This window comes from Myotis davidii, unplaced genomic scaffold (assembly GCF_000327345.1).
Source record: "Myotis davidii unplaced genomic scaffold, ASM32734v1 scaffold496, whole genome shotgun sequence".
Taxonomy (NCBI): Eukaryota; Metazoa; Chordata; class Mammalia; order Chiroptera; family Vespertilionidae; genus Myotis; species Myotis davidii.
In genome coordinates this window covers 32,223-57,346 of record NW_006289398.1, presented here as the reverse complement: position 1 = coordinate 57,346, position 25,124 = coordinate 32,223, and the positions used below count along the sequence as shown (strand labels likewise).

The 25,124-nt window shown below is 41.5% G+C and overlaps 1 protein-coding gene across 3 annotated transcripts in view; it reads right to left on the bottom strand.

Moving 5' to 3' along the window:
* Positions 1–983: 983 nt before the first annotated feature.
* DAB2 (Dab, mitogen-responsive phosphoprotein, homolog 2 (Drosophila)) overlaps positions 984–25,124 on the bottom strand; it is a 46,755-nt gene continuing 22,614 nt past the window's right edge. For 2 of the 3 annotated variants that reach the window (XM_015562617.1, XM_006761737.2), the window contains exons 2-15: positions 21,548–21,740; positions 20,466–20,605; positions 19,718–19,816; positions 19,050–19,181; positions 18,139–18,219; positions 17,660–17,686; positions 17,371–17,424; positions 16,726–16,788; positions 11,037–11,690; positions 9,891–10,053; positions 5,234–5,863; positions 4,589–4,698; positions 3,939–4,009; positions 984–2,072 (exon numbers count right to left, since the gene is read on the bottom strand). In XM_015562617.1, coding sequence (XP_015418103.1) covers positions 3,944–4,009; positions 4,589–4,698; positions 5,234–5,863; positions 9,891–10,053; positions 11,037–11,690; positions 16,726–16,788; positions 17,371–17,424; positions 17,660–17,686; positions 18,139–18,219; positions 19,050–19,181; positions 19,718–19,816; positions 20,466–20,605; positions 21,548–21,638 — 2,310 coding nt within the window. In that variant the 5' untranslated portion in view covers positions 21,639–21,740 and the 3' untranslated portion in view covers positions 984–2,072; positions 3,939–3,943. The remainder of the gene's footprint in view (positions 2,073–3,938; positions 4,010–4,588; positions 4,699–5,233; positions 5,864–9,890; positions 10,054–11,036; positions 11,691–16,725; positions 16,789–17,370; positions 17,425–17,659; positions 17,687–18,138; positions 18,220–19,049; positions 19,182–19,717; positions 19,817–20,465; positions 20,606–21,547; positions 21,741–25,124) is intronic. The other variant, XM_015562618.1, reaches the window with a different exon arrangement.

Genomic DNA, 25,124 nt, shown 5'->3' with positions numbered 1-25,124 from the left:
AAGCAAAGAGTAAAAGGTGTGAGCCAAGAGTTCACTATTAAGTGATGTTTATTCCTGATGTCAGTTGAGGTTGTGCTGGTACAAGGGCTTATCCACTGGATTCCCATTAATCTCCCAGGAAGGAGGGATGTAGGTCTGAGAGAGGAGAATAAGGAATTGAAAGATATCAGATGATAATTTACTTACGGTCCTATTTAATGCATCCCCACTTCCTCTTCATCTTTATGACAATTCACAATGTATAATAACTAACATTTCTTCCTTAGGTATATTTTATATCTTGACCCTAGCACATCAACACAAAACAGGGGTATATATTAGAATAAACTGATGGTAACACAAGAGATTCTGCCATTCCAGTTTATTGAAATGAGTAAATTTATAGCTTTATTTGCATACAGAAAGTGCACAAGAAAACAAGTATGTATAAAATATTTATGTGGCTGATCATCACTTTAAAAAATTTTTCTACTTTCAAAAATTCAACTATCTAGAAATAATTGCCTCCAGTTTAGCACACGTAGGTATTTGGACATATAAAATACTATTTCAAGTCTGTGTTTATAATGACTGAGTAGGAAGCCAGATGGAAAATTATGCCAAATATAAGGAGCTATTACCATTAAACATAAAACCATGGGACTTTAGCTTGGACTAGTTGGGGCTAATCAATAGAGATTCATGAGGCCAGCATCTTATTTTGATAGTAAGCAGTCATCTTCTTCTTCTACCTAAAAGTTACATTGTATGTGGTTGATTAACACCCACAAGAACCTGAGCATTAGGGGTCAAGAGACAACATTAAAAACCCAACAAAAACAAACAAAACTCATTTTGGCAAGAACCAACCCTCCAGAACTGTGCTAGCAATAGGACTGAAAGAGAACTGGGCAGTTTCCAAGGTTAAAGGAGAAAAATATTTCAGACATTAGGTTTGCAATGATAGGAGGAAACAACTGTTCTGCAGGTTTTTGTGTATGTGGTTTTTTTTTTTTCTATTGATCTTCCAACTAGCTATGAGGTTGTGGCTTCCAGAAAGCTTTCCAGTTACTTGATCAAGGTCTAGCATAACCCCAAATAAGCACCTAACATATTTGGCACAATCACATTTCACTTTGTGATGTGTTGTCCTTCATTGCTGAGTCGAGTTCAGGTTTTCTTCAACATTAACTGCTCTCCTGGAACTTCGGCTCAAGAGGATGGCCCCCTATTCCACAGAAAGGATAAAGGTTGTCCCATTTGCAATTCTAGTTACTGGGATTAGCAATTACTGAGAAGGTGACAAGAGTTCAGATCTGTGAATCATTAGATATTTTGCCCCACAAAACTCCATTTCTTGTGAAAAGGAAGTGATGTGAACCCAGGAGCAAAACTGATTGAAAAGAGAATCAAAGGGAAAGGGAGAGGAGACACGAATAATGCATTTCCCTCATTGGCAAGAGCTAGCAGACTGGAGAAAGGATGCTCTCGCCCTTGAGAAAAATATGATCTTCAGAAAGAGAAGTTATATCTTTAAAAAGGTTCTTGGGTGTGTCGGATTCCAAAGTGCCTACAGAGAAGTTGGACTTGCTTCAATTTTACTTTAAAAATTCTCTGGAAGTGATGGTGTGAAGCAAGATTTAAGAAGGTACCCTGCTCGACTACAATTTTTAGGTTTTATGCTCTAAAACGGAACCCCCAAACAACCTTGAACAGTAAGGATTTTTAAAATTTATTCAAAGCAGTCTGATCTGAGGGGTGGCTGCATCGCACAACCAGAGGGTACATGGTAGAATGTTCTAGAAGGTTTTAGGGACACAATAGGCAAGGGCTCAGGTAGGGAAACTACTTCATTTATATTTAAGCTAGAGTGTTTAGATTCTTAATTTATTTAAAGCTATAAGACTCAGTTTAGCGTTATAAACAGAAAGTGAGAGACACTTTACAGGTGGAAGAGGCAGCAAGAAATAAGGCAGCAGATAATATGCAAAGCTGGAACAAGGGCAGAGGTCAGGACTATGTGGCAATCAGCTTTGTCCTTGACTGCTAAGGCCAACCTTTCTGTTCCTCTGGAAAGTCAGCAAGCCAAGTTCCTAGAGAAGTACAGAGAAGAGAAAACCTGTGGTTAGAATTTTTGGATTGAATATCAATGTATTAAATATCAAGCTATTATTTAAAATGTCAGTAATAGTATCTCCTAGGGCTGATGCAAGAGGGTTAAATAAGATAATAAATGTAGAACCTGTAATAAAGTACCTAACACAAGTGATCAATAATGTTAGCTATTTTCTCCCATGATGCTTCCCCTCCCAATCTGTTAGTTTAGCAGGTTGACCAAGATTATTCTTCCTTCAAGACCTAAAGAAAAAGGAGCCTCCAAAGAGAACTCTAGTCAATTCAATTTAGTGCAAACAGTTCTCCCACGCTCCTAGTGTAGTTTATATTTTTCTATTTGTTCAATGCTTCTCCTGGAGAGGAGGGTGAGAATGAGTCTCAGCTAAGACTTCTAGCCTTCAATATATTACACTGTCTTATTAGCATACAAACCACCTGGATGCTTGTTAAAACCAAGCTTTTCTCTTCAGCACCACACAGGGATACTTTAGGGCAGGGGTGGGCTCTGGAATTTGCCTTTCCAAAAATCTCACCCAGTTCTCTGAAGCAGATTTTATGAAAAAGCCCAGAAGAAACACTGTAACTGTAGAAATGCATTGAGGGGGAGGTGATCCAAATGGCAAATAAACTCAGTCTTATTGTTGTCAGATAGAAGACGGTTCTTTTCACTCTTTCTATGGGTCTCCTGAGCCAGCTATGCCCATCTCCTAAAGGCAGATATGCCTCCTGCCCTCCACTAACTTCAATCTTTTAATGTCAATCAAAGTTGCTTCCACTCACTGTTGAGAAAGAAAGTGTGGTTACATCAATAACTTACTGAGGATGAAATCCACTAGTGGGAAGGATCAACTTTCAAACTCATTGGCACTGACACTGTTTTTGAAGGAGGTACTGGCAACTGTCCCACTTTGGGATTTAATGCCATCAGACTATTTAAGACTAGCTTTGAAGGCCCTCAAAGAAATAAGTACTGATTTGGGAGGCAGAGTATTGTGATCATTACCTGTTTAGCTGACCTGTTTTGTGGCTTTGGAAGGTCTACAGATTTTGAACCTTCTATAGCAGTGATTTTCAACCGCTATGCCAGAATTCTTAAAATATGCAATATCTGACTATTTAGTCAGGGGCACTGACCTCTTTTTCCTTAGATTTTCAAATGAAAAAAAATGACAACAGCCAACACTACAATAGCCATCCAGTACAAATGAATCAAAATTATACCTATTTTTTGTCAGACCGGCAAAAAATATAGTATTTTTTTGTGTGTCACAGTATGCAAATCAACCAAATGGTGGACCGACCGATCACTGTGAGGCACACTGACCACCAGGGGGCAGACGCTCAATGCAGGAGATGCCCCCTGGTGGTCAGTGCACTCCCACAGGGGGAGCACCGCTCAGCCGGGCTCACGGCTGGTGAGTGCAGCTGCAGTGCCGGAGCCTCTCCTGCCTCCACAGCAGTGTTAAGGATGTCCAACTGCTAGCTTAGGCCCTCTCCCTGGGAGCAGGCCTAAGCCAGCAGTCAGACATCCCCTGAGGGCTCCTGGTCTGTGAGAGGGTGCAGGCTGGGCTAAGGGACCCCCCGCCCCCCCCAAGTGCATGAATTTCATGCACTGGGCCTCTAGTATGTATGTGTGTGTATATATATGTACATATATACATATACATATACATATACATATACATATACACATATACACATATATATATGAACACCAGCCTAGTCATTATAGAAGTAGCTAAGTATAGATTTTCATGTCTATTACTTCTAAATGACAGAGACTGAACCTCTTCCCAATTCTAAAATTGAAATTTCATCCTCACCCCCTACGCCACCCTACTTACAGAAGTTACGCAAAAGGACTTCCGAAAGGATCCCTATATACATCGGAAGATGCAGGTTGAGGAGAAGTCATCTATGGAGATACAACCAACCAATCAATAAGTATACTTATAGTTATAAGAAAAAAAATACTTAAGACTTCTCTAATTTCTTTAAAATTCACATAGGTCACAAAAGGGTCTACAGTGATTTATATTTGCCAGCTTGTAACTAGTGGTGTATATTTATTATTTACATCAAAATCAAGGTTCAGGTAGATTATGTTTGCTTCCCCAGAATGGGAAGTATTTTTTCTTTTTTTGAGCTAAAGAATCGTGGGTGAGAAATCAGGAACTTAAATCGATGAAAGATTTTTTAAATATAGTACTTTGGTTTGATTTTCTCTTCAAATGTTTTTATAAGCCAGGTTCAATGAGATACAAAAGACTTTTTCTATATGATATTCATTTCTCAAGTTTAGAATAGGCATCCCTGCAAAAATCACCTTCCCCCAATTTGAGTTGATTACATGGTGGTGGTTCTCAATAATAAATCTTATTCAACTGTCCTTGGTCATCACAGGATTGTTATACCTACAAGCAAGGTTAACCATGGAGGCAGTAGCTCTATGTGGCAACACTATGATTGACGGCTTGCAGCAGCTGATACTTACAGAGGCTTGTGACGAGCTGAAAGCATTTTTAGAGAAAGGGTTCTCAAAGGCATTGTCAGAAGAGTTGGTAACTGGTGGGGCACCTTGTCTGGGAGCTGGCTTTGGTGGTTCTAGAAGGTGAAAAACCCAAGTAATCAGTAGACAAGCTTTCCCCAAATACAGGCAGCAGCCCCTGGTCAGGCTTATCTTAGAAAGTAAGTTCCATGGTTTTGAAATGTTCATCAATGGAGCAAACATCACCACCACTTATGAGGGCTCCCAATTATTACAGGCAAATCCATCCCTCTCAAAAGAGGACACCATGCATATTGATTGACTTGAAGTGAAAGAGCTTCAGATTCCCCACTGGAGGCCATGGAGCTTGGTGGAGGCTTTCCTATACAGCCCTCCAGCTACCAGCACCCATTGCCTATCAATAGCTCTTGGCAGCCCTCAAAATTTGTCACAAGAGGGCAGCACAGGGCCAGACCTTTTCTAGTGAGGTGAATAGTTAGCTTCATAAGGTAAATGGTTAAGTTGTCTCCATAACAACCAATTAGGCTATTGGTGGATGGGAGAGTTTTCTTCTGATGGATTCTGTGGGCCCATATGAAGGGGAAATACTAGTACTTGTTGGCATAGTAGACAGAGAAGTGGGTAGCTTACCATTGATCTTTTTCAATAGTTGGTTAGCATCGAAGTCATCGTGGTCTGCATTCTCCTGAGGAATGCCCACCTTGCTGTTGAAATAACTGGAGAAGGCACTTGAAGTCCCCGAGGAAGGCTGGTCTCCCTTCCTCGCGGGGACCGGAGGCTGCCGCAGTTGTAAGTCCTTAAACATTTCTTTCACTTCTTTGACTTCTTGATCCCCAAGGGGGTCCAAAGCAACGAAGGCATTGGTGGAGATGTCCTTTGGAGGGCCAGTTCTGGGAGGTGGTTGAGGAGGAGTGACCAGGAGAGAGGAGAGCATAGGAGGGGACTGGGTAGACACAGCAGGCACTGGAAAAATATTGCTCTGAAAAGGATTCCCCAGAGGGCTGGCTGATGACCAAGTATTGGGTGACACAGATGCTGATGGGCCCCAAACAACAGGGGCTGGAGGGGGAGTTGAGGCTGCAAAGGATGAAGGCTGGTTCCAACCTGCAACCGCCGGGCTTGTGCTAAAAACCATTGGTTGACTGAATCCGGCAGGCTGAGCACCCATCATGGCTCCTGGGACCATGGAAGGGGACTGATTGAACACGAGAGATGGCGGGCTCCATGGTCCTGTGTGAGGCGGTGTGATTGCTACACCACCTGAAGGAAGTGAGAGAAAGAACTTATCAGGAGACAAGCTCAAAGAGGATTTCTGAGTTTCAGAAAACAACTTTCCCGGAAGCATTTATAAAGCATCTACATGGCCAATGCCTTCATTCAGCCTTGAGGCTGACATGGAAATGAAGGCTCAGGTCACCAGGAGATTAATGAGCCGATACAGTGTAGCTGGTATCCAAATGCAGGTGGCATTTTGATGCCCTTTCTTTCTACCACATCTTTTTGCTTCATTGGAAGGGTAACACAGACCGTAAGTACTGAGTCATGAAAAAATGGGCCCTCCTCGTACATACACTGGTGTATTTTAAACAGCTAGAACCGAGCCTATCAACACTATGGATACATTTATGTATACCAGGGGTCCTCAAACTACGGCCCACGGGCCACATGCAAATACAAATATTGTATTTGTTCCCGTTTTGTTTTTTTACTTCAAAATAAGATATGTGCAGTGTGCATAGGAATTTGTTCATAGTTTTTTTTTAAACTATAGTCCGGCCCTCCAACGGTCTGAGGGACAGTGAACTGGCCCCCTGTTTAAAAAGTTTGAGGACCCCTGATGTATACAAACCATGCTGATTATGAAGTAGCTAATTAAGATAAACCATGGAGCACTCTGAGTCACTGATTCCATCTTTCCATTTGGCAGCTGGCTACTGTCTGAGTCTTCTGGAAAGCGGCTATCACACATGTGCCTTAGGCCTCAACATGCTTACGCCCTAAAGAAACCATTTCAGAGTTGCCTTGCTTTTAAATGCTGCCAAGGTTGATACAGCTATACAAAAGGATGATAAAATTTGGTTGGGGCCGAGATACTTTCAGGTTTTTCTATACGAACATGGAGGAAAGGCCGGTTATCCTGGGAGAGCTGTTTCAAATAAAAGTGCTTCCTGCCATGTGTCACTCACTGAACTAGGCCAGAAGTTAGAACATGGTATGCAAAAGAGGAGGGGAGGGAGAAGACCCCGTGGAGCAAAAACACCTTCCAAGGTAACCAATGGCCTGTGCCCGGGGGTCTGATCTCTATGGGGAACGCCCCGTGGCCTGCATCCCTGTCATGTTGATTAGGAGTAAGTGAAACCACTGAAGTCCAAGTCTCTCCAACGTTTGCCCCTCTTCCTGAGAAGCTCGTTCCCCCCATCTTGCTCAGAGATGGAGGGCATTGTCTCTCCTGCTTCTTCCAAAGTGTATTAATGACCCAGTTAAACTGTCACCACTAGAAGCCCTATTTACGAATGATGCTCGGCTCTCAAAACCTACTTGCTCTGAGCTTTGGGGCAGGGCATTCTTTCATCATGAAAGTGCTCTAACTCAACGAAGGCCCTCGAACTTGGGTTAGGGATGTTTCTGTTTCCAAAGTGAGAAATGTTTTGAAAATGGTATTCGGGGGCTGATGGAGCAGGGTATTCTGTCTTGAACTTTTCTAGTATTGGAGGTTGGTGTTCCTTGACTCAACTCTACCACCATGAACAGCCATCTAGCCACGAGCATACAGTGTGCTCATGGAGAGCAGTGGGTTTCGGGAAAGGCCATCTTACTAAGTTAATACCCTTATTTCTGAGTGGAGGGAACTGGGTACAAGAATATTAATGATTAAAGTTGGGAAAGTCACAGTTTGCGACAGTAGAGACGAAAACTCAGGCATACTGGCTCCAAACCCAGCAGCCTATCCTCCTGTTCTGCCTCTTTGGCATCAAGAACCAGGACTATTTTTTTTAATTGAATGTTAATGCAAATATTTATTGTACAAATACAGCTTCAGGCTTCATTTACACTAAAAGTATATACATATTCCCTTCACAATGAATCGAAGGGAAAGTTATCTTAGATTGTAGGCTTCTAAAAGGGAGCTGAGTTTGAACAAAGTTCTCTCTAGCATTTTCAAACAAATTTATTTAAACTCTATTACTGAAACCCAGAGTCACTCAGTAATAATTTACACCAGATGGATGTGCAAATTGGGTAGAATTTTATCATCTTTCATGTTGAACGGCTTGCCTTCCCTTAGGAAAGTGTGTGGCTTTAGACATAGGTGGTATTAGTGGGAGCAGTGGTAAAAGAGAAAAAATATTAAATTTGCCAGGAAATAAAGACTTTCCCAATATATACTTATGCCAGCCTTCATTCCCATCTACAAGATTCCATGTGTTGTGTTTCCAAGATATTTAAGGCCCCGCTGGAAAAAGTAGAGGCAAGAGGTAAAAAAAAAAAAAGTTTCAGTAAAAAAGTTCATTTTATTACATTCTGATTCTAGATGAAAACACAGGGTAGCAAGTCAAAACGGAAGGCTCAGCCTTTTACAACTCCTTCTCCCCACCCCCCATTCTCCAGAGGAGAGAGTCCCCCAGCTGGGGCCAGCGGAAGCCAGACCTACCACCTTCCAGGGTTTGGGGAGGATCCCTGCTAGTGGACAGGGGCTATACTGTGGAGCTCAGTGTGAGTCCCATGTCCAAACTTGGAAGAATCATCAGTATTCTGCAGTTGTAAACCCCAAGGCCTCAACAGGGGCTCCTCGCCAAAAAGCTTCCCTTCGTCTGAATAAATGAACAGTTATAGGACCCAGCTGTATTTTCAGGCGGACTTGTTCAATATTGGCTGTGAAAATTCTTCAGGGCATGATATCAGACGAGAAAGCTCTGTGATGTGATCTGGCCACAGACACTGCCTGCAAGCTCCCTACCCTTCTGCAAGGAAAAACATCAACCAGCTCCACTTGGGGGTGCGGGGAAAGGAGCAACGAGAAAGGGGGAAGCTCCCAAAAGACATGAAGAGCTTGGGGAGGGTCTCTTGATGGTACCAATGCAAGCAGGGTGCTGGGACAAGCTGGCTTCTCACCCCATGTGCATTTCAGTCATTTGGCATCTGGGTAACGACTTTCCTTCTGCTACCATCCTCCCGATATGATGAAACAGTTAATATGACAGAACTACAGTATGTTCCTTTGCAGGAAAACAGCAGAGAAAAATACAAAGAAGGGTCCTATGACTGACTCTGCAGGAGGCAGAGAGAGATCCCTGATCAACTTGTACAGAATGAGGAAGGGAGCCCCTCGCTGCTCCCTCTGGGACAAAGTCTCTTTGGAGCTCATTGTGGTGCCAAGAAGCAGAAACACAGAGAATCCCCAGCCAGACAGCAAGGACTGTTGTCGGGGTTTCTGAAGACTGTATGACTGAGGCTGTGGACAAAGGGTAGCAGGGCCAGCCCTTAGGCACGTGGCCTTCCCCAGTGTCCTGCCACAGAGTGGCTCAGTGGCTCACAGGAGCTAGTGACACATATATGAATGGCAGCACCAGCACATCCTAGCTATCTGAAAAAGCCCCACCTCTTCCCTTATCTCTATGCTCTTTTCAACATCACATTTCCAGCATTTACTTCTTACTCTATTAAGACACTCAGCTCGCCAGAATATTGGCAAGGAGCTGCTAAGGCTTAAGTATGCGGAGGCAGATAGGATGTATGCCTGTCCACACCCTCCAGATACCAGGGGTGGAGCTGGGCTCAGAAACTAGGACTTTCATTCTATGACTTACACTTGCTTCAGACTTTACTTATATCCCTTGCAGGGTATATGTCCCTTCCAAGAGGGGCAGCTGTTTAATAGGGAAGAGGGCTTCAAGCTAGAAATGGCAACTTACAAGGAAGACATGCACGTTCTTACTTTTCTAATAAAGACGATAAACAAGGCTCTGTCATCTTAGCTCCAATGAGGCTGGGCTGTGTTTCAGAACCCCTCATAATTTTCTTTAGTGAGCAGTTGGTTCAAATAAGTACAATATTGAAAATGGATTTCTTCTCACATTCCAATTCAAGAAGCCAAATTTCATTTACAACCAAGGGTACCAAATGGGGGTGAGGCTGTACAGAAGGAAGAGTGGGAGAAAGGCTCTCCAAGATGCTCTAGTTTTATGCCCCTGAAACTTCTAAGGATATGAAGTGCCTTCCTTCTAGGCACTATCGTCCTGGGAGTGAAAATAACAGAGTCAATCCTGACTCGATCTCGGGCCCTTACCTAGACCTGCTAGGGGTCCCACAGGGGGAGAAACACTGGTCTTGAAGAGATCCAGAGGGTTGGTCTGTGGGGTTGCAGACTGTCCCGTAGGTGACGCCTGGCCTGGAGGTTCTGAGTCCGGAGGAGCAAAGATGTCTGATGTCAGCAAGTCATTTGCTGGAGACTGACAGGGTAGAGGGGGACATAAAGGAGTTACTCAGCAACAGAGAAATGCAGTGTCCTTCTGTCTCCTACTCTGTACCTCAAATCGGGAACCACACAGAAAAACCACTTCCTATACTGATGGACTACCACAAAACACCAACCAACCAACCAACCAACCAACCAAAGCAAAAGGACAAGGATCCCTGCAATGGGCAGGAGACCAGGTCTTGGACTCTCAAAGTGAAATCTAATTTACTTATTTACACATTTGTGTCTGCCTGGTCTCCTTGCCAACTAAAAGCTTGAAGCTGGGAAAGGGACGGTTATAAATAAGTAGCTTAAATGTTTTTGATCATTCTAGTGGGTTTGAATCAGTCTGCATGGCCTTGATACACTAGTCTAATCATTAGGCCAGCCTACATATTCCAAAGAGATTCAAAAATAATACTTAACAGAAACCACATTTTAAATTGCTTTTGAATGAAGTGGTAACAGTAAACACAGGTTTCTTTTAAGACAATGGATTACTCAGTCAACTTTTAATAGAGGAGACAAACTCAAGAATTTGACGCCCCCACCTTGGTCATTAGCACAACCTGAGGGGGGTGAGCGGGGCACGCGGTAGTGTGGGGAAGGTATGGATAAGGGGAATCACAAGAACCCTTGCCCTCCGCTCCCAGAACGTGACCATCAAACTTACCAGAGGTACAGAAGCATAGCAGCATTAAAAACGGAAAAAAAAACAACTTGTGTTTAGTTAATGATAAGAGACAAGACATGCAAAGGGAAAGCAGGCCGCGACAACGCTGCTGAGCGCGAAGCTTTGAAAGGGTGGCGATTAGAGGAAGGTATTCCTGGGGGATGACAAGTTCACCCCACCTTCTATAGAGAGTACAGCCACACAGGAAACTACAATAGCAGCAGGAAAGACAGCTGGCCTCAGACCACCCTGGGACAGCGAACATGCATTCTGCCCACGGACATGCGGAGAAGACAATTCACCTTGGCAGTCCTTCTGCCTCTTCCTGGTTTGGTACTCTGTGGAGGTGGGATAATGGCTATGGAGTCATGTGTGGAGGACTGGACAGAGCTTTCCAAGTCCTGCTTTAGGCCATTTGGCACGGGCAGTCCTTTGGGAGGGCTTCCCACAAAAGGGTTCGGGGAGGATTTGACATGGAAGCCGTTCTGTTCTCTTTCAGAGACCCCATTCTGAGTTCTCACTGCTGGCTGGGTTTGCGGGCTGGAGAGGGGCCACGGGTCTGCCTGAGCTTCCTGCTTGCCAGTCCGGTTAGAGATCTGGTCAAACTGCTGACCAAAGTAATCAACGTCCCCATTCAGGGGCCCATTACTCAGCGGAGTGGACAAGCCACTCAAATTCTCTGTCTTCTGATCTGGAGATTTGAGAGAATCAAATGAAGAGGGTGGCGATTGGTCCTGCTGTGCAAAAGGATCATCACGGAAAGGGTCAGGATTGGGGGTGGGAAAGAAATGGAGGTTGGCAGGAAAGGCATTTTCGGGCAAGAAAGACGCCTGAGGCTTTGGTCGAGGAAGAGAGGAGGAGGTGATGCCGTTTGTTAAGAATGAATTTTCTCTTAAAGAATTCTGATTGGTGTTGATTTCAGAGTTTAGATCCACTAACAGGATATCTTTGCTTTCCTATCACATTTGGAAAGAGAAAAAAAAAGAGAGAAAGAAAGTGTTAGTCCATGTTGTGACTTCAAATGAAAAAGCTACATAAAATGACCAGGGTTATCATAATTCCCGTGAGATTTTGGTTTTTGACAAACAGGTTGACCATGATCTCCTCCCATCCCCTCGGTGAGTGCGTTTTCCAGTTGAATAGGTCCTCCCTCCCCCTTCCCCACCTGTGCCTGTTTATTTATGTCTCAACTTCATTGATCCCTTAATTAAATGAAATCTTACTGTTGTTTCTATCATTCATGTCACCGATCACCCTTACAGACTGGCTGAGTTCATGATCATGGTTGTTTCAATTCATGTCTTTGAAAGTCTTAAAGGAATTCACTGTGAGTCACTCCAAGTGATTAAGTATATAGAGCTTGAAGGTAAGGCTAGATTTCAGAAGCCCTGCCCAGCTTCCTGCCTGATATCTTTGCTTTCCTATCACTGTACCCCAGTCATGTAACATCACCTCTCCAAATAAGCGCATTTACTGGCTAATACATTCATATTTTGCAGTTCTGGATGTGATGAAGTTTGATGTCAAATATATCTCCCTATAATTGGTCTTTCCATGGGCCAATTATAGGGAGATGTCAGGTATGCTTTTTAAAATATTTCAGAATCTTTTTGAAAGTGCTAGCCAAGTTAGATCTCTCATCCTGATCCCCTTAGCCTCTCCTCTGGACACATCCTTTTGTCTATGTCTTTCTAAGAAAGTGATAACCTAAGATAGGGATATAATCTAACAACATCACATTAACCTCTTGTATTTGTGCATTTTGAAAAAATAATATAGCTTAAGCCTTAGCTGGTTAGGATAGAGCGTTGTTGGCCTGCGGACCGAAGGGTCTCAGGTTTGATTCCAGTCAAGGGCACATGCCTGGGTTGCAGGCTCGGTCCAACACACATGAGGCAGCCAATCAATAATTTCCTCTCATTATTGATGTTTCTATCTATCTCTTCCTCTCCCTTCCTCTGAAATAAAAATATATTTTAAAAAAATATAGCTTAAGAGTTGCCTGTGTTATAAAAGTAATCTCATCTATCTAGAGGATAAATTCAACTAATCTTTGTCTTTAATTTATATATAATCTAGTCTGATTTATGTATAAGGTGGAGATGTGGTTTTCAGAGTTAATTTGAAAGATATACCAAATTCATAACTCTACAAATTTTATTCCTTATCAGTTTCTGGCATGTTAATTATCTGGGTTCTCAGTTGTTAGGTAAGACATCCTTCTTAGCATAAGAGCAGCCAATTGGATCAATCTGCCATGTCTTTATCACTAGTTAGAAGCCACCCTGGGACTGAGCTGTCACACTGACAGACCTTCCTCCTAACTGACTTTGGTCCATTAATACTTCAGTATGCTGACCACAGAGGAATATAAACCATAAACACCTTTGAAATGGAAGTTGGAATTCTAGCATTGCCCTGAACAGATCACTAAACATTATGATCCTTGAGACAAAAACAACCATGAGGGAATATAAAATTCTCAAAAAGAAAAAGGAGGCCTGAGGAGGCAGACCTCTTTTATTTTACGGGAAAAGAATACATTTCTAGAACGTTTAGACCCCAGATCAGACCTAATTAGTACTCTATCTTTTGGCTTCCTTTACTGTTAGGTATAAACCACAACGCTTAAAAACCAGCTTTTCTTTTTATAACCAGAAGGATTTGTCAGAAGAAAGAGCTTGTCATTAAAATTTTCTTTTAATCAAAGAAACAGAATGGAAGATTTCTTAACGTAGGGATCTTTAACAATCAAAAGGTAGAAAAAGGTACTACACAAAAGCTTGTGATTTCAGTATTTATTCATTTATTAGGAGCCACCTCTGGTTAGAACAGTTGGGTATTCACAGCTGGCAGAGTTCTCCTTTGCAAATACTTCAGAAGAAGTTCTTAGGACACCAAACAGGAGCCCCAGTGTTAGGCTTCGGAATAGTCGGCCTATAAGTGAAATGTATAAGGCTTCCTCAGCTCAGGTCTGTTGCTAATTCCAGATTAAGAGTCTATCACATCATCTCACTCATATGTGGAATCTAATGAACAAAATAAACTGAAGAAGAAAATAGATCCAAAGACGTAGAAGCATGGAGCAGACTGTTGAAGCTCAGAGGGATGGTGGGGTTGGGGTGGTGGTTGGGGAGAGATTAGCCAAAGACTTTATATGCATATATGCATAATCATGGACATAGACAATAGTTTGGTGAAGGCCTGGGGGTGGGGAGGGAGCAGGATGGAGGGGGTCAATGGGAAATAAAGGGGACATACGCAATACTTTCAACAATAAAGATAAATTTTAAAAAAAAGATTGAGTCTAGTTCATAGACTATAATTAAGAGATGCAAGACTCCTCATCCACCTCCTAGGTCAGAGCTTCATACATTTTTCCTTGGATGTCAATACTGCATCCACACGGCCATCGTTGGAGGACCCGAGAGGCAAGCACTAGTGATAGGAGTGTGAAATGCAGTCCCTGCTCTTAGGGAGCTCCAGCAAGAGGGGCAACAGGCAACCAAGTGGTGTCTGTCCAGAGACGAAGTCTGAACTACTGAACTCCATAGCCTAGCTCTCCTCTAGGCAGCTATGCCACCTAAACATCTTGCTGCCAAATCCTGGACTTCCCTACCCGAAGCTTTCTGTGTCTTTCTGTATTAAAATAAGCTTCGTTAGCCAGACTTTCAAAGTGACCCACAAGCAGGGGGGAATCCAGTTTACATTTAGCCTAACTACTCATTTTTCCTACACATTTAAAAGACTCAGTTCAAGTTCAGATAATTTATAAAGCCTCTTCCCATGGATCCTCTATTTCAGCTTTACCTGTGCCCTTTCCGCATCTTACTTCCACAACACTGTGCCCTGGCCCATCCCTGAACCAATTTTAACCTCCTTGAAGGAGGACCATACCTTATGTTCTTCTCATAATAACTCTGAATGATCAACATTTTCATTAGAGCATGTCTTTTTTTCTTTTTCTCTTTTCTTTTTTTAGATCAGTATGGATGAATATTGTTCAAGTGGTTTTCCAATAAAAATTACATTCTAAGGTATGCTACTTAGTTTGCAACATGAGCTTTATTTGTAATGCATAAAACTATTCTGTATAAATGTTGGAGGAGGGACAGGGCCTGACTAATAAAGTTTAGATAATTGAGATTTCTCCTCTCTTCATCTCTTCCAAAGCAACTACTGTAAGATTTGAATCTTTTAAAACATGCTGGTTTTATCAAGTAAAGATAAGTTTATTTTGTGATCTATGACTATAAAGTCAATCTGCAAGAATGCGCTGGCAAAGTCTGACCAGCTCATAATTAATGCTGTTGGAATTCTCTTACTTATTAGATACCATCTACTTTGATGGTATTTATTTCTTTAATGTATTATTAGTTATTGATACACCAAAAATTCATAAAATGTATGAAGTCTGATATCAACGAGACTCAGGCTTACTCAAGCTGCTTTCTATTTCCTTTTTCCTAACTTTCCAGAAGGCTACAGAAGCAGACGTAGCCGTCAGCGCTTCCTTGCCTACCCCATGGAAACTGCTTCAGAGCTTGAGTGTTCTGATCTCTTTCAAGAAACTTGTTTGACTGTCAGTTATGCTTGGAAAGCTTGCTTTTCAGACATCGATTTCAGAGCTGGGATGGACCTTCCAGGGCTGTCTAATCCTGTACGTCAAAAAGTTTCTCCTTCGAACGGTAACAGACATTGTGAAGAATGACAGGTTCTACAGGCAAGTGAGTTAGGACACACTGCTCTACAGAACCGTGAACAGGCCTCTCTATGTCAGCTTTGAGGCTTCTATAATGCAGTTATACAGTGTGAATCTCATAGGCTTGGAGGCTTGAAGTGGGTACCCAGCCCCTGCTCCTTCTCACCTCTAGAGCGTCAGCATTTTATGTGAAGTTTCATGGACCTGGCATTCTCTGCAATACTCTGGGCCAGTGAGACTCACCCAGTCTCTGGTCTGCTGTGGTTTTATTTCCAGTGACCTTCTTGGCCAGACAGGCTTGCTTAAAAATTCCCTGATGTCAGAGACCCCTACACAGACAATGATGCTCTTTTGTCTGGTTGTTGCCTTCTCGTCTTTTATGTTCAAGCCTGGAAATTCACTCAGCACTATTAGCTGACCCTCTAAAGCCAGGTAAATACCTTATAATTAACATCCACTAATAAGCTTTTTAATTGGTTTTAATGTTGGTCTCCTCCTTTTTAATTGGCTTTAACGATGTCATTGACATTGTGCATCTCATTGCTGCGCCCGGCAAGTAGCAGGTATTCAAGAAACTATTAAATAAATAACAGAAGTTGTAAAAAGCCATTCAAAATTACATGGGTAATTTCACTGGAGGCCTGTTTTGGAAGGTCTGAGACTTGGGTTTTGGTGCTGAATTTGAACCTCTTTCTTTGGTAATTTTTTTTTTTTTCAGAATTACCATTTTCTTATCTGTAAAGGAAAATGTCATTCTAGTCTTGATATTAAGAAGATGTGATACACTCTAATATCCTGTAAAAAATGAGAAACTTTTTTTTTTTGAAACAAGGACAAGTCTTGGTTAAACATAGCGGAGCCTCTGTTTTAAATCTTGCTTCACACCAAGCTTATGCTAACTCACAAAGAAAGAATAAAAAATAAATGGAGCGGCCAGGAGGTTTTACAATTAATCATTTAACAAACATACTTCCTTCAAGTAGGCTTATGCCAAGAATTATTATTCAACTCCTCCTTCTGATCTTAAGTAATATTAAGAAGGACTACATTGCCTGACCTATGGCTCAGATTTACCCTCCAAGCAATATTAAGTATCTGAATTGGTCCTGATAGGTTCCCATGGTGACTTAAGATGCAAATTTGTTCTAGCAGCCATTTACACTTTATGCAGAAAAAATTCAGCTGCAGTTCCAAGTTTCAATAAAGATGCTCAAGACTTCTGGTTAATTGCCAATTTGAGTCATAGATGTCATTTCCATTACATTGCAAATTTAAAAACAGACACTTACTGTTGGACTATTTAGGTCAGGAGGTGTAGACATGTCCCCAAACAAATCCATCCGGTCAACAGCCTTAAAAAAGTATTTGGATTAGATTCAGATGTGTCTACTCAAAAAGATTATTTTGAATATTGTTGTAATTGTTTCCTAAACAGACGTTTAGGAAAATTGCCAGTCACAATTGAATTTTCATTTAACTAATACAGATTTGATATTGGGCGATTTAGGTCAGGAAGTGTAGACAGGTACCCAAACAAATCCATCTGGTCCAGACTCTTTAAAAAGTATTCGAGCCCCAGCTGGTTTGGCTCAGAAGGGTTCCAGGTTTGATTCCAGTCAAGGGCACATGCCTGGGTTTCAGGCTTGATCCCCAGTGGGGGCGGGGGGCATGCAGAGGGCAGCCAATCAATGATTCTCTCTCATCATTGATGTTTCTATCTCTCCCCCTCTCCCTTCCTCTCTGAAATCAATAAAAAAAAGTATTTGGATTAGATTTAGATGTCTTTACTAAAAAGATTGCTTTTTATATTAACATCAATGTTAGGGAAATAGTTGTTGCAATTGGATTTTCATACAGATTCTGTCTTTGAAACATCTACAAGAAGTAAAACCCACATTCCGGTAAGCAAGAATCATAAAAAGTCACATACATACCAATTTCAGTTTGTTAGCTTGGTCATCAAGAGTCATTAGGGCCTCGCTTCCATTCTGAAAAGATGGCAAATATTTAAGGGCTTAGTTGGTAAGTTTTAATTTCCTAGTGTGTTGGCTTGCTCAGCAGTTATAATTTTGGTCCTGATCATTCAACCATACGTCTCCCATGACCAGAAGGGTCATGAACACAGAGCAATAAGCCAGAAGGGGAGCATGCTGGGCAGGGAGCAAACAAGGGCTTAATCACGTCAGACATCACAATTCATGAGGAGAGAAGATGCAGTTTTACCTCGACTGCGTTGTTAGCTTCTTCCATCTAAAAAGAAAGACATAAATTCAGTGATCTAGTAATTGTAGTTATAATGAGTTAAATAAAAGAACAAATATACCTATCAGTTCACAGCCATAAGCAAAAGAGACTCTTGCATATTATCTCTGCTCTACAGTCCCCTCCCCTTTTCACATCAATACTGGATTTGAACAGAGTGACTGGACTTAAACTTGGTAATCCTTTTTAGTCTTTAGAATAGATGTGAAGCTTGTAGGGAGAAAAGACCAGAGTCAGGGACTAGAAATAAGTGCTTGATGATCACTCCCATCCATTGCCCGGCTATTTGGGAAGAAAAGACAATACATTTCTCTCCTTCCCATTCTTTGGAGATCTACATAGAAGCCAATTCTCCAGACAGGCCATATGTTTACATAATGTTCACATATGGTCCTAACACTGTCTTAAGTTTAATAGAACCTGTATTGGGTAGCACTTGCCTTTTTCTTTTCTTCTTCCTTTTTCTTCACGTTATAGATAACTTGAAAAAGGTCTTTAAGATCAATGACTAATGGCTCAGCCTGAAGCAAGAGAAAACATCTTTATCAGTATTTTAATCTTACTATTTTCTTCTCTTTGTCTCCCATCAGTTCTGAATTAGTACTCCCCTTTCTCTTAAAGCTCCTTACTACGCTCCCCTGTTTTATGGGGAATAACCCCTACTCCCAGCCCACCCCCAGAATCATAAAAGACAGCAGGGTTAATAAGTACTTAGACCAAACAAGAAACACCATGATAATTTTCCAAGTCCTTCTGCATTTCCAGGAATAATTTGCTATTATTCTATGATCAACATTCACCTTATAAGAATACTCATTCCAACAATCCTTGTACCACATGCTCCATGGGAATCAATGACATTTTAAAAATGATTCCTTAGACCAGTGGTTCTCAACCTTCCTAATGCCGCGACCCTTTAATACAGTTCCTCATGTTGTGGTGACCCCCAGCCATAAAATTATTTTCGTTGCTACTTCATAACTGTAATTTTGCTACTGTTATGATCGTAATGTAAATATCTGATATGCAGGATGTATTTTCATTGTTACAAATTGAACATAATTAAATAAAGCATAGTGATTAATCACAAAAACAATATGTAATTATATATGTGTTTTCCGATGGTCTTAGGCGACCCCTGTGAAAGGGTCCTTCGACTCCCAAAGGGGTCACGACCCACAGGTTGAGAACCGCTGCCTTAGACCAATAAACATAGTTATCCTTTGAATCATTGTTTATTCCTCCCCCTATCTCCAGTTGTTTCTAGAAAGCTCGCCAGTTGAGTGATAGACACTCCTACGTTCCACTGAGGACAAGTCCCCTCCAGTATACCTCAGGGCTTAGCACTTACCTGCTGCCCTGTTTTTATGGCAAAAAACTGATGCTGGCCTTCTGCTCCACACACATAACCAAATGCCCGGTTGTCTGTCACATCACGGGCGATGAAAGAGATCTTATTTACTGGATGTTCGTGCTCTATCACCTGAAAAAGGACAAAAACATGATTTACTGGGAAAATTAGCATCTATCTGTAGGCTAGCACAGCTAAGCATCAGATACATGCAGAGGCTGAATCAACCACTGAGCCACACTGGCCAGGCTATTCTTGTATTATTATTTATTAGTTATTTATTATTAATACAATACAACTGAAAACTTACTTTTCTCTACCCCTTTATATTAAAATGAGACCCATACATAGACCTACAATAGCATCACAAACCAAAGATTAGGATTAATCTAGTTCTTGTACCTGGGATCGAAAAGAATACCTGTGACATTATTGCATACCCCTGTTTATAGACTTGACACATCTGTTAGAGGAAATAAATTTCAAGATAAAGTGACTTAACTCCTCACTGCTACCCTGTTTTCCGCCTTTACATCTGAAGAAGTGATATGTACTATTTTTTTTTTCCTACAGAATTTTGAAAAGGAAAAAGGGGAGCTAAAAGTTAGTTGCAAATTTTTTGTCAAATTCAGGTGGTCAGAAAAGTGTCAGTGAAAGTGGATTCTTACCCCAGTTTTCTCATCAATTATTTTGATCCCAGAAAGGGAAATGTTGACCCAGATCCTTTGTTTGTGTTGTCCCTGAGACCGACCAGCCGCCGCCATGCCCTGATGAGGTTGGGAAAACAAGAAAACTTAGTTAAAACTACCCTATGATACTGAAACTTTAAAGGCAGCTTTGTTTTCAGCTTAATTTACCATCTGTGAAAGGCCTAAGCACCCTGCATAAGAGAGAGCAAGAAGGAATAGAAGGTGGTGAGCCAGGACATCACTAGTTAGTTCTGTGAACTTGGACAAGTCATTTTAATTCTTTTGACCTCAGAACAGTCACTGGTAAAGACAAGGAGAATGTACTAGAAGTTTTTCAAAGGTGTTACTTCTAGACCTTGTCTTACTTAGCAAGTATTATCTGATTAGTTTCACATAGTGACAGTGCTGGAATTCAAAAATTCAGAAAAATCAAAGGGCTAATACTAAGGAACACAAGTTTCCAGGTACAGTCCTGACTTTTACCTGAAGACTTCCACGGTTGAAACAAAGCAAAAGGCATGTTGAGTCCTGCTACACTAGAACAACACTCAGAATATGCAAACAATCTCATGGCTACTCATCAAATGAGGTGCCACTGGATCGATTATGTGATTGGAAAGTTTTCCTCTTGAATAACTGAGATACAGGTAAATACAAACTTCTCATCTAATTCCTTCTGTTGGCCATTTGCCGAAGACAGAGACAAAGCATGCTTTCTGCCTTTTACCTTTAGTTTCATCATAGAATCTTGGCTCATTTTATCTCCTCTCGCATCTGGCACATCATCAATGCCAATTAGCTTGGCCTTGTATTTTACACCATCACCTTTGAATCTGGCCAAAAGATACTCATCCGTCTTTTCCGAGCCTGAGAAAAGAAAGAAATATAGGATAAAGTTTATAAATGTATTTAAATATCAGCCCATGTATCATCAAATATGTTCTGGAATCTACAAATCGTAGTATAAATCTTGGTTATACTGTGATTGACTAACTGTGCAATATTCTATCCTTATTCTCACGTCCTTTGAGTAAATCCGTGCTCTTTAATACTATATAAGATGTTGGGATGGAGAGAAAATAAACTCTTCAAGGTGCAAAATGGACTGAATTATGGGAAACTTATGGAACTACGTGAGGTGGGACTTGGAGATATTCATTATAATTTAAAAATACTTTTAAAAAAGAATATAAGGAGAATAATGCTTGTTTTTTAATAAAAAAAAAAAAGGCACCACACAATTTACCAGCATTTTGAACTGTCAAAAAGGCAAAAGGGAATTATGAGTAAATTTCTTTGAAAATCACTTAAGATAATTATCCCATCTTTATAACTTCTTTTGCTTCTCTTAAAAGGCCTGTGTGGTCTCATTTCTATTGCTAAAGTGTAGAAGTGAAAAGCAAGCCAGTCACGAACTATTTTCAAGCTATGAATGATTAAGACTCCGGTACTTTGTAGTGGTACTTCAGGTGAAGAGCAAGGCTCTATAAAACAAAGATCTTTCGTTTGTAAAAACAGCAACATGGTAAACAGGTTACTGAAAGATAACCATGTAATAACTGATAGTTGATTTATCAACTGAACAAGATGTCATGAGAGCTGCCTGGCAAGACCCGGGCAATCACAGGATTCAGAGACACGTCTTGTATATGGAGTGAACCAAACTCCAACTCTCCTGCTCAGGCCTGGAGACCAGGCTCAGGTTGAAGCCAGGCCAGGGCCAGCTCTTACTTTACCCTGAACTTCTCATTTCTTCAGAGGTGACCACCGCAAGCTCCCCTTATTGGCCTCAAGAGGATTTCTCCATACCTTTCTTCTTCTCCTTCTTGGACGGTGCTTTGGGTGCGGCCTGTTGGTCAGGCTGACCATTCGATGTACTGGTTTCTACTTCGTTAGACATGGCAAGAAGGCAGACAGCAAACTCCAGCACCAGCAGACACTTAGTGACAGCAGGTGCTCCCTGATGGCGAGGTCTCAAAAGAACATAACCGACTGCAGACACCTGTAGGCAGAGTTTAGAGGCGTAATGAGATTATAACACACCAGACCCAGACTTTATGCCATAATAGGCCTACTACTAGCGATTCTCCAGTGCAGCTCTTCAGACTCATTTTGTTCTTTCTCCTCTATTAGACTGAACTCTGAAAGCAGGGGAGTGGGTAGGAGTGTTTCCTTTGAGGTTTCCAAAATGGAAAGAAGGTGTTTACCAGATTTTTCTTTAGTCATTTGGTGTCTGGTAACATTTAATGATTATCTAGCTAAGTAGCTTGTGTTGGATCTTTGGCATCAAAATCTAGTATGAAAGATAGGGATCAAAATGTGTCACACACAGAAAAATAAGGCTTCATAGCAAAATAGAAATAAATGGAAAGCTGAGCTTGAGAAAATGACAACTGGCATGTGAAACTGGGTATTATAAATCCTGGTCCTCAAAAAATTCTTTAACTGTAAAGGCAGTGTCAAGAGTAGAGCTATATATTTTATCTTATTCATATTAATATTTTTTAAAATGTTAGGTTTTTGCATATAACCTCCAGTGCTATCTATAAGCACTATACTTTAAAATACACCCACTTTGATATTAATCCTTACACGTATCAGGAAGAGGATTAATTTATGGGGTGTCTGTTGTACAATTAATTCATTGTGTATGAATACTTTTATGCTATTATTTAGTGTTACTCTCCTCAAGTCGGTTGTGGTATATGCTCTCATAAAGCTTCCCCATGTATCACAGTAGGTAAAACAGAAAAACGCAAGTCATTGTAAGCACTAATGAAAGTGAACTAATGTTTCAAAAGGTTCTTTCACCCCCCAAGAGTCAAAGTTTCTACACAGCCCTGGCTGGTTTGGCTCAGTGGATAGAGCATTGGCCTGTGGACTGGGGGGTTCTGGGTTCGATTCTGGTCAAGGGCACATGCCTGGGTTTCAGGCTCGATCCCCAGTGGGGGGCGTGCAGGAGGCAGCCAATCAATGATGTTTCTGTCTCTCCCTCTCCCTTCCTCTCTGAAATCAATAAAAATATTTTAGAGAAAAAAGAAAGAAAAGGAGAAAAGAAAAGTTTCTACACAGCTGCCGAGAGAGCTAGAGACAGGTGAACTTTCTACCTGAACTGAAGACCGAAGACAAAGAAAAGCTCCTCACAGTCTGTAATCCTGTTAAGACCACCCATGGGCTGTTGTCCCCCCCGCCCCCCGGAGCCCTCTTAATTCTATGCCAACAGCACCCATTTATTTGAGCCTTTAAATTCAAGGATCAAGTCCATCACATGGGAATATGTACTGTTTGTTAGATACTTAAAGGATAAAAAGTAAGTTTTAAGTTTTTGCTCAATGAGCTTCAACTGCCACTTGCTTGCTTCATGAATGTCAACAGGTTCTTCTGAAGGTCAGCACTTAATCTCTCCCCCCATGAGTTTTTATATTTTATTTTATTATTTTATTTATTTAATTTATTTTATTATATTTTATTATTTTATTTTATTTTATTTCATTTTATTTTATTAGTGCGGCGTTGGTGGTATAGTGGTGAGCATAGCTGCCTTCCATTTTATTTTATTATTTTATTTTACTTTATCTGTTAAATCCTCACCCGAGGATATTTTTCCATTGATTTTTAGAGAGAAAGACAGAGAAGAGAGATGCCGGGACAGGGAGGAGCCTGCAACCGAGGTACATGCCCTTAACCGGAATCGAACCTGGAACCCTTTGGTCCACAGGCCAATGGTCTATCCACTGCACCAAACTGGCTAGGGCTCCCATAAGTTTTTAAATAGTCCTTGTAGTCTTAATAGTCTTTGAAAGCAAATACATAAACAAATACATAAATCTATGTATAGTAGTGTTATCTGAGTTATTTCATTTGGAGATTTAGTTGTTAGTTTTGCTCAAAGACACCTGGATAGTAGGGAGCCATAGAGAATTATCTGCACTTGGATGTCATACAGAGTAGAGAGTTCAAAGCTCTTTTCTTTCTTTCTTTTTTAAAAAATTTATTTACTTTTATTGATTTCAGAGAGGAAGGGAGAGAGAGGGAGAGATAGAAACATCAATGATGAGAGAGAACCACTAACTGGCTGCCTCCTGCAGGCCCCACACTGGGGATTGAGCCCCCAATCTGGGTATGTGCCCTGACTGGGAATCGAACGGTGACCTCCCGGGTCACAGGTCTATGCTCAATCACTGAGCCATGTTGGCCAGGCCAAAGCTCTTTTTACTCAAGATGTCTTTGGGGGCCAAACACTATTAGCCTTTTACCTGTATTAACTCCAAAATTTACAATAACCCTGAGTATAGGATACAGTGTGACTTCACTTTTCCTGAGGGAAAACCAAGGCTCAGAGGTCATAACTTACACAGACGCAAATACTAGAACCTGGGTCTAGCCCAGGCTGCCTGGCTTCAAGCCAGGGTTCCTTCGATGTGACGGTGATGAATCTCATCTGAGAAATCTCATAATAGCTTCAGAGATGCTCTTATATATCTGTGTGGCTGCCAAAAGATATGTCCAGTTCTAAATCTTTCCAAACTAAGGCATAGCTTAAAAAATAAGTCTAGATTGCATTAAGCTATTGGGTTTAAGTTCTAGTACTAGTAAGGGCAAAGATCTTATATAGAGGGAACAAGTGGGTATAGGACAACTAGAATGTATAGTCTTCTCATTCATTAGGTTCCCTGGGACCCTTCTGACCACAAGCACAACATTAATCAGAAGACATACACAATGAATGTTAGCCTAAGGTAGGGGTCACAAATTAAAGCTCAACACATATGCAAAGGGTTACCTGGACAGCTCCCCATCTAAACCTAGCTGGTTCTAGTTTTTAGGGACAGGCTGCTTCCTTCATTAGAAGCTTGAGCAGAGAAATAAGAAAATACATTTGGAAGCAAATGAGGATCTAAAGTTATTGGATACTAGAGGTCCGATGCATGAAATTCAGCCCAGCCTGCACCCTCTCCAATCTGGGACCCCTCAGGGGATGTCTGACTGCCGGTTTAGGCCCGATCCCTATGGGACTTCCCTCTCACAATCTGGGACTGTTGGTTCCCAACCGCTTGCCTGCCTGTCTGCCTGATTGCCCCTAACCACTTCTGCCTGCTAGCCTGATCACCCCCTAACCACTCCCCTGCCAGCCTGATCAACGCCTAACTGTTCCCCTGCCCGCCTGATTGCCCCCAATTGCCCTCCCCTGCTGGCCTGGTCACCCCTAACTGCCCTTCCCTGATGGCCTGATTGGCAACAACTGTCCTCCCCTGCCAGCCATCTTGTGGTGGCCACCTTGTGACCACATGGGGGTGGCCATCTTGTGACCACATAGGGGTGGCCATCTTATGTGAGGGTGTGATGGTCAATTTGCATATTACCTCTTTATTATATAGCATTCTTG